A 9,924-nucleotide genomic window follows, 5' to 3' on the forward strand; every position below is an offset into this window, starting at 1 on the left:
ATGGGACGACTTCATAGACGATATGGTCGGTGATGGTTTGTCGTGCTCCATTGTTAAGCTCCTGAGTGAGTCCCTCAAATGAACTATTTCAAGAGAGGAGTGGATCCTCATTTTGCTTGACCTGAACATAACATGCAAGACGCATGTGGATGTGTACCTACACAGGTAGTCATGGGTGTATATTTAGTTTTCTGATTTAAGAGATCCTTTGAACATGAGACGTTGAAAAAGGTCGGATAAATGTAAAACTGGAAAAGAGAACATGAGTAAATGCAAATTTACTACCCTTAATTCTTTATAAATTTTGAGGTTCATTTTTCCTTGGAGTTCGAACGACGCCATCATCTAGCTTCTATAAATACCAGCTTTTGGGTGAGATGGAAGTTTGCCTTTACTTTTCAAATGTGAGCCTTGCTTGATTTTGGCGATGGATCATTCCTCTCTCCTTGGCGTTCGAGCTTCCTGAAAAGCTGCTTACAGGAGAGCACAAAGTGGTCTTCAGAATGAAGGAAATGGATGCAAAGGAGGCTACATCGATTAGGCTTGTTGTTGGAAAAAAGGTGTGACTGTATGTGGACTCGATAGATTTAACAACAGGTTCCCTATTAAATAAAAATAAAATAATAATAATAATAAAAAAACATGCTCCCTATTGAAGAGAATGCTAGTTGATGTCAGAGAGCCAATTTTCATTGTGGATAATCAGTTTTCAGATCTTATTGCGAGGATGAATGAGATGTATACCCGTATTGTCCCAATGGCAGGAGGCATGACTAGTAATTGCAAAGGTCCCGACGATGAGAAAAGCATCATTTTCTTTATAGGAGTGTGTAGGTAAGTGTGCATGAAGTCCCTTTGAAGAAGGTGAGTGTGCCAAAACAAGAGGCAATCACTAAAGAGATTGTTGTCGTAGCAAAGAGGAATGTTGAAGTGGTCGTTGAAGAGTGAGCTACAAACAAGGTGCTTGAGTAGCTGTTGCGTTTTTTTTTTTTTTCGTATGCCTTGTTTACTAATCATGACTTTCCCCTAGAGTAATTTTTGTTGCACAAAATTATTGGGAGGCTAACAACCACACCATGGAATCGGTTGTCAAGTCCAAGGGTGTAGGCGAGCACGACGTTGCTGAAGAGATAACTAATGTTGCAAATGATGCTAACTTGAGAGAGGAATTGCCTTCTCGAAATGACTATATGGTGGTCATATGGGGTCGTATAGGCTCAATGGAGGCCAAGTTGCCCTTACTTCTTAGCCAGACCAAGCAGGAGTGCTTTCACCAGGGTGCTCGGTACATCATAAAGTACCTTGGTCAGATGGGAGGACTAGCATTGAGTGTCACACCCTAAGATTTAATGTGGAAGAATTTCATTTCATCTTGGTTTAGTGGGTATAGATTGTTAAGTAGGAATGGAGGCCATATTGATTATAGTAAAAAAAACGATGCTATTATGTGTGGATTGTGAGATATTTTCTTTCTATGATGTTGGAGGGGTATTATCTATCCTGATATTAGTTTTACAATTTAATAATTATGAAAAAGAGTATTTCTATATTTCTTGCATATGTTATAGATGAAAGTAAGTTTTTTGGAGTGATTGATGTCTCTCATTATAAATCTGTCGTCATATGTAGATAATTTTTTTATAATTAATCATTCATTTAATTATAATTAATTAATAATTTAAGTTAATTTGTTATGTTAGGATGATTTGAATAGACTAATTTTTTTTTAAGTAGTGTACAAAAACTTATTCAAAACACGCCTTGTGAGGGATCCACACCCAAAAATCTCCAAACACGATATCGAAGAGGCGAAATCGCAGATGGCTTCTTCTCTAATGGCTTCCTTTTCCTCTCTCCCGGCCAAGTCTTGTCGTCCTTCCCACGCCTCGCTGGCCTCTTCTAGTTCTGTCTTCATCAGCAGCGGCGGAAGGGCCTTGGCGCCGCCGGCGAATCTCAGCCTCGTGGCTCGTCGGAGGAGGACCGGTGGTGGCCAAAGCTCCCGGGGGCTCGACTGCCGCTGCCTATTTGGGCTCGGCGTGCCGGAGCTCGTCGTCATCGCCGGCGTTGCCGCGCTTGTCTTTGGTCCAAAGAAGCTGCCAGAAATCGGCCGGAGTATTGGGAAGACTGTGAAAAGTTTCCAGCAGGTATGAGTAGTTGTTCGCGTCTTCTGTTCAAAATGTTTTAGCATGCCCGAGCTCTGATCGGGACGTTTGGGCTTTGAATTTCTATTTTGAAACTTCTGTCCTCCTGGAGCTTTTAATTCGAATGTTCAGGGCAGTAGGAGAGTTAGGGATGATTTAGCTCAGATGTTTCTGTCTATAGATCTGGTGATTGCTACTTATTGATGCTTGAATTATTACAGTTTTTTTTTTTCGGCACATATTATTATTATTGAATTACAACAAAGTAGTTTGAAGGGCTGCTTGGCTAAAAGTAGGATTTCACTCTAGTAGCATTTGGTAAATCTAGATTTTGCAAGTCTTGAGAGGATCAAAACATGAAGACTTTACATGACTTTCTTAAAATCTTACTAAATACTAATATATTGTTTGGTTATTTGTTTCATAATTTAAAATTTGCGAGAGGAAGAAATCTTTAAATTCATTATTTATTGTAAATGATAGTATTTAGCAAATCATGGATTTAACCAATAACTGAGGTGAAACAAAATATATGAAAACATAAAGATTTAAAGTTCCTTAAAAGCTATTTGGCAGGGTTTAGGCTAACTCTTCTTTAAATTATACCTAAAATAGACAATCAAACAATCCCTTAAACAGATTTTTTTCTAGTACAGTAGATGCATATTTGGATGAAATACATATGGGGTTTTTGTTGATGGTAGGCCGTTAACTTGTGTAATGAGGTCTATTTGCTTCTTAAGGAGTTTATTGTCTTTTTAAGAAATTGAAATTTTGGTGTTATGGAGTTTTCTTGTCAAAGCAAGTCTACTTTCTCAGATCAAAATGTGGGTAAGAATTCTTGTGATAACAAATTGACGTGTCCAATGAGGTGTTTTATGGAATACATATTACATCAGGAGAAGCGTAGCAAATGCTTTTAGTGTTGAGGAGTCAGCCTATTTTTTTAGCATGTGATGTTATGAGGGCTAGCCATCAAAGTTATATACCATTAAGTTAATATTTTTATTGTAGATTTGTGAATTAAGTGGCTGGTAATTTATAAGATTTGTTGATGTTTATTGGTTTATTTAACCAACCTGTTAGGCTTTACTCTGATATAACAACCCCTTAGATTCAATAATTTTTGGAAAAAAAGGAGCAATGGGACCGTTTATTGTTCTCATCTCCATGGAATTATAGTTGTCATCCACATACTTTGCTCCACTTGCATTTGCAATTAAGCTTTATTAAAAATTTTCAATGTGCCACTCCCATCCTTATCCTAATTTGCGTGACAACTCCTCAAAATCACATTCTCTTCCCCAGTCATGTTCCCTTTTGATAAGGCCTACCTTAATCCATGCTATGATTTTGTACAAAATGCTTAAACTCATTAGTTGCTTTTCCTTTGATTTAAATCTACCAAGGGAGGCTAGTGTCCAATATTTTTAATGAATAGGATCACAAGTGGAGCAATTGGAATATGTGATATGTGAGGAATTATATGAACTCAGAGGTTAAATTATAATCAAATGAAGAGTAAAATCTAATATGCCCAAGATAAATATTAATCAGACAAGGAAATAACAAGAGTGGTTACTTCTTATTAGTAACTAGGGTTTTGCAATATTTTTGAGGGATGATTTATTTTTTGATCGATGATAAAATTAACTATAATGGCCCCCTATTTATAATCATAGATGGTCAATTTAAAAAAGAAGAAGGAAAAGTATACAATAATTCCAAAATGCAACAATTATATCATATCCAAACCTAAATTCATGGAAAACAATTTTAGCATTCTCTATATACAAGTATGTATATTGAGAGGAACTTTTTTGGAGAGAATTCAACTTATTATTTTATTTTTTTCATTCTACTAATTTCCATCCCCTCTGTATTCCATGAAGTTTGAATTTTGACTTGATTTACTAGCCATAAAATGCCCTACCTTGATAGGGTTGTATGGTGGAGCCTTTTCGTTTCTTGGAAGGTTCTGAAGTCTCATTGAAGTTTCTTCAATCGTTATTTATTTACAATTATTTAAGCTTTTTAGAAGGTTTCCCTATTTTTCAAGATGGCTCTAGAAGCATCTTACAAAATGTTATAGAAGCTTGTTAGAACCTCTGAGTCATGGTTCCCCATGCGCTCTAATTTGCTCTTGGAAATAACTGTAGGTGAGAAAACTTGTTTTCTCCTTTTCAAGGTTTAGGATTTTCGGTAAAAAGAATTCAATTTAGAGCAGTAAAAACAAGCCATGTATTTTAGTTCGTAGAGATAATATCATTTAGTTTGTTTACCACGTTGAATCATTTTCCATAATGATATTGCTTTTACAAATATTAAAATTAATAGATTTATTTATTGTCATAACATTTTGCTATTCTCCATTTACCAACTAATGATTTTGCTGAAGCTTTTAATAAAACTTTGATTCAATTAATCAAGAAACTCCTCCATTTACTATGATCTTATTTCCTTGATTGCCTGTCCTTGTTTCGTAACATTGAATGCTTCCTTAAGCACTCTCCTTGTAATAGTTTTAGTTTTAGCATTCCTTCCTATGATGTTGTACTCTTACAGTGATCCCTTCTATATTACATTTAAATCATCTATAATAGGAATAACCTTGCTCATAACCATCACGAAGCAAAGAAGGTTCAAACAACCTCAAATGCAGAATTATTTCCTTAATTACAGAAGAAATGTTCATATGAGTAGAAATGTGTAGCCTATAATTATTATTTTCTATTATATTAAGGATCTTTAAAGGCCTATATATGGTTTATTTTAATTTATTCCCTCTCCTGTCAGTCTATCATTTCCTAGATGTAGTCATACGAAATCTCCTTCTTGAAAACTGTTGGAAACATTACACTTGTAGTGTTATGTCTTATATTTTTTTGAGACATTTGCAAGCTTCCCTGCATCTCTTAATGTCTTCCTAAATATCTTCCTATTCTCTTTAGGAAGATTTGAGCTTTCTTTACCTCATGCTTCTCATTGTTCCTTTACCCAAACCAATAGGGAATTCAGATTTAAGAGGACTTTATGGTAAATATTCAAAACAAATCTCAAATGGTAATTTCATTATTGATCCATGAATTGCTCTTTTGTAAGAAGAATGCATATCTTGGATATTATCACCCCATGACTTAGGATGTTTGGCATTGTATTCTTATAGATACTCACCATAGTTTTTTCACGGCCTCTGTCTGATCTTGTGTTTATGGGTCTAAGACACTCTTCTTCAATTTTGTTGTCCATCATGCTCTATATTGCTTTGAAGAATTGACTACAAAACTTCTTGTTCTTGTTAAAAATGATGAATGCTGGTAATCCAAATTGCTTCCGCACATATTGGGAAAATAGCTTTGCATCTTCTACTTGGGTGATTGTTTTCTTAGAAGAACGAAGTACTTCATCTTGCTAAATCAATCCACTATAATCAATATGTAATTAAATCTTTGTTGGTCTTAGAAAGCCCTCAAAGGAAATTTATAGAGATTTATTTCTCAGGATCAACCTAGTTCTTGAGAAGGGATGTACAAACTCACTTTTGGTGGGACAATTTCGAAGTGTTGCATGGGACCCAACCCCTCAAGAACTACTTTCCATTAAGTTCATCTTGAGCCAATTGACACATATTCTTCTCATGTAATGTTTTCTTTATTTGAATCGCCCTAGTACTCTTGAGAAGTGAGCCTCCTGAATATAGTTGATTAGATCAGCCCCATGTGATGTATGCACAATTAATGGCCATGATAATGGAGACCATCTTTCAAAATGAAGGGAATCAACTTGCCTTACCTCAAGACTTGGAGTTTCTATTATAACTCAGGACAAATCAAGTATTGCGACTCATACCGATCATGTTGTAGATGCAAGATTTACATATCCCAAAATAAATAAGAGTGGTTGAAAATAAAGTTAGCCATGACAATATGTCAACCATTTGTTCTGGACGCTCTACTTGCATTTGTTCACCATGTTGACTTGTTGTAGAATGTCATTTATTGTTCAGTGCAATTAGCTCCGTCCCATAGAATTGATAGTTTTTGTGAGCTCCCTATAATATCTCACAACAACAACAAGCCTTTATTCCACTACGTGGGGTCGGCTACATGAATTTTTTTTCTCCATTGTGTCCTATTAAAAGTCAAAATCTCATTTAAATCTAATAAAGAAAGGTCATTCCTAATATTTTCTAACCAAATCTTTTTAGCTCCCTATAATATCTCAGGATGATAAAAATAAGTTTACTGTCTCGGATGAAAATAGATCCAATAGCATTACTAAGGCCTTCGTTTCCAATTAAAAATGTGTTTGTAAATTAAGAAGTGCTAAGATTGGTTCTGCAATGATCTTTTTTTCTCAGCAGTTGAAAAGAATCCTTCTCGTGCTCCTCAAGTGAATTTCTTTCTAGCCCTAGTGAGGAGATGAAGCGGGGAAGCTAATGGTCAGAAGTGGTGGTAGATTTCTGATAGGAAATACTTGGGATCAAGTATTTCCTATGCGTCTCTAGTGCAAATCTCCTCGCCAAATGCTGTCCCGCACAGGAAAACAGTGAAAAAACAGCGGAAAAGTAGAGAAAAAACTGAGAGAAAACGTAGGAAATCAATAGCAAATGATTGTATTCCACTAGTAAATGCAAGAGACAAATAAGATACAACTTTCCTTCGATTCGAGAGGAAGGAAAAACTCTCCAAATCTCTAGCCGTAGTCTAGAGCCCAAGAACAAGAAAACCTAGATCTTAACAATATTCAAAATGTAAGATAATCCCTCATTCACACCCAAAACTCCTAATTGAAGACAAAGGACAATTACAAACTTCCTAAAACAGCCCTCAACATTCAAAATTTCCCTCCAAACGCTCCCCAAACCCACGCGGCTCACCCCCGTTTCCGCTCAGAGTCGCGCTCCCCCCGTTTTTTTTTTTCGCCTGTAGAAGCAGTGGACCGGTCCGGGCTGGACCGGTCCAGCCGGTCCCTCCTGGGCCGGCGTAACAATTTCCTGATATATTGGCAAGCACCCATGAAGCTTGTTACTTTAGATATAGTGCTTGGCACAGGCCATTCTTGCTGGAGTCAATTTTTAATATGCTACCTCAGTACCTCTAACTATAAACTCTAGATAGACAAGTCTAACACCATTGAATGATGGAATTTATACCAAATCAAACTTAAAGGAACAATCTCACAAGTGACTTTTTCTATAAAATGCTCCATGATTACGTACCTAAAGGTACATTATTGTGTAGCCTTATACCCCACTCCTTTTTATAATCCATCCCAATAAACGAGTAGAATATGTACATATTTCCAGCCTAAGTTTTTCATTAATGCAATGACAATTAAATTCTTTTCACACACAAGGTCAAAAAATAGTTGATACAAAAGTCATTTTCATCTGCACATTTAGTAGCAAGAGATCCTCCTTGGCTTGCTTACAAGGTGTGTCAACATTTTCTTCGTACTAATTTTATTTTTTAGTAATATGTCATTAATTTCAATTAATACCTATTCATTAAGGGTGGTTCTAATTTAATCCAGAGGTTCCAAGTTTAAGTCATCGAAACAATCTCTACAAATGCTGGGGTGTTGGGGTAAGGGTATGTGCAAAAATCCCTAACCAGACTTTGCATTTAGCAGGAGCTTCATGTCTTAGATACACACCTCGCTTGTATTATTTGTTCATTACAATAGAAAATATTGAAATTGCAACTGTTAAATCCTGATAATCCTATAAACTTAATTCTACTAAATACTTATATAATCTTAGCCCCCAATCAAGCAAGGACTTTATGGACTATGATATGCCACACAGAATTCATTTCACAACACCAGATGAAATTCTTGTAGAAAGTCATATAATCTGGTGAAACATTTTGCAAATGTGATGTGAATGTGTTTTACTTTTATGACATATAAAATTGATTTATCAAGAAAGAATTTAATGATTTAAGTATGCAAATACCTATTCAAGTCCCCTTTTAATTTTCCTTGTTATTTGCTCCATTCATATACTTTATTTGTCGTCATTTTGTTAGACCTTGTAGTCTATAGTTGAAGGTTCTAGCTTCCACCGATGTGTATGACAGTACAAGTAATATTTTAGATACAAACATTGAAGACATGTTCACATATCGTTAAGAATTTAAATGGTTTGAGGATATATACCTTGTCGTTGCCTGCTTGTTTCTCTTTGGATGAATTATTCATACAATACCCATTATGTATGAATTATTCACAAAACTTTTGTTTATCATCTTTTAACAAGTATGGATAACACAAAATTATAATCTTCAAAGTTCAAACTATAAAATACATTTTATGAATTATACTCCCATATGTTGAGAAATAATTCATTGTCTTATTTCAAGATATTAATGATAAATTTAACAATTTAAATTTAGATTAAATAATCCTCATTTTCTAATATAAATTCTAAAATATGATCTTTATGTTACACATGTATTAATGCTCATTTAATATCTATCCAAAACTATAATTTGTCCTTTCATGCCAAAGGGTATAAACGAGTCAAGTCAAACTTGAGTGTCTACTAACTAGCAAAGCTCAAACTCGGGCCGGACTAACAACGTGCTCAAACTTGACTTGTGAATTCAAGGTCCCCAAAATTTTGAATTGTGGCAATAACTTATTGACATTAACAAGAAGAATCAAAATGTGCCATGTCACCCGGTACCGAGTGGTACACAGCAAAAAAAGACGTGACACATTCTCATTCGCCTCTGGATGTCGTTTGATGACCGCAATTTCTCCTCTGCCGGGGGCATAGGTGGTGATATTCAAAATTTTCATTCAAAATTTTATAAAACTTCTATAATATACATAATTGTTGAAGAATCTAAATATTAAATGTTTATATTATATATAATCATATAAAATATTTCTCAATTTTGGTGGGCAAGAGGCAGCCCCAACCTACCATGATTCCCCCACTATTTCCAGTCATATGGTATCAATATCATATCATAGTCATATAAAGCCACTATTTTATTTATAACTTCTGACAAATATTTCTCACTACTAAATTACTTCCAGGCGGCAAAGGAGTTTGAGACTGAGCTGAAAAAGGAACCTGAAGAGGGAACTCAACCCCCTCCTCCTCAGAACCCTAATGCTTCAGTAGAGAATCTGGGAGCTGCTAAAAGTGAAGATGATAAGAAGGAGCTTGAAGCTTCAGGTACAAAGGAGAGCACCTGAAATAAGGATTCCTTATATATCTTCTGTTTATTTATTGTTTTAACTGTAGATTGCAGTATCTCTTTGCCTAGCAATAATGTAGGATATGCGCATTTTTTATTTTGGAGACTCTTTGATTCCCTACCAAATGTAGTATCTGCTCAATATTAACCAAATTGTGTGTTTCCTGTGTTATCTATTTTTTGGCACACTAAATACAGAATAAGGGATTTTGAGACCAATAGTAAGTTTATGGCGTATTCATAAATGGACAATTCAGGCTTCATTTGGGATAGGTTTTTTACCACTTCTTAAAGTAGCTTTATAGTATAAAATTTTTTTGAACTTCAAATTTTTGTACTAAAAAGTTGCTTTAGAAAGCGGCGAGAAAACTGTTTCAAATGAAACCTTAGTTTCTTGATTATTCAAAATTGATCCAAAATAGTTTATTTGAGATTAAATTAAGATCAATTTTGTGCAATCAATGTACTAAATTATGATGAATTTTATATCATAAGTATGATATAATGGAAATGGATTATTTTTTATTAGTTTTGTATAGTCGAGAGATTAAATTGGGGCAGTGCCACTC

General features: G+C 35.0%; 1 protein-coding gene across 1 annotated transcript; it reads left to right on the forward strand.

Moving 5' to 3' along the window:
* Window positions 1–1,753: 1,753 nt before the first annotated feature.
* LOC110099401 (sec-independent protein translocase protein TATA, chloroplastic) lies at window positions 1,754–9,580 on the forward strand. The gene is made up of 2 exons (XM_020826529.2): window positions 1,754–2,144; window positions 9,192–9,580. Exons 1-2 carry the CDS (start codon window positions 1,821–1,823, stop codon window positions 9,351–9,353), a joined length of 486 nt encoding a protein of 161 aa, XP_020682188.1. The 5' UTR covers window positions 1,754–1,820; the 3' UTR covers window positions 9,354–9,580.
* Window positions 9,581–9,924: the final 344 nt, after the last annotated feature.

Source organism: Dendrobium catenatum, unplaced genomic scaffold (genome assembly GCF_001605985.2).
Source record: "Dendrobium catenatum unplaced genomic scaffold, ASM160598v2 fragScaff_scaffold_1022, whole genome shotgun sequence".
Lineage (NCBI taxonomy): Eukaryota > Viridiplantae > Streptophyta > Magnoliopsida > Asparagales > Orchidaceae > Dendrobium > Dendrobium catenatum.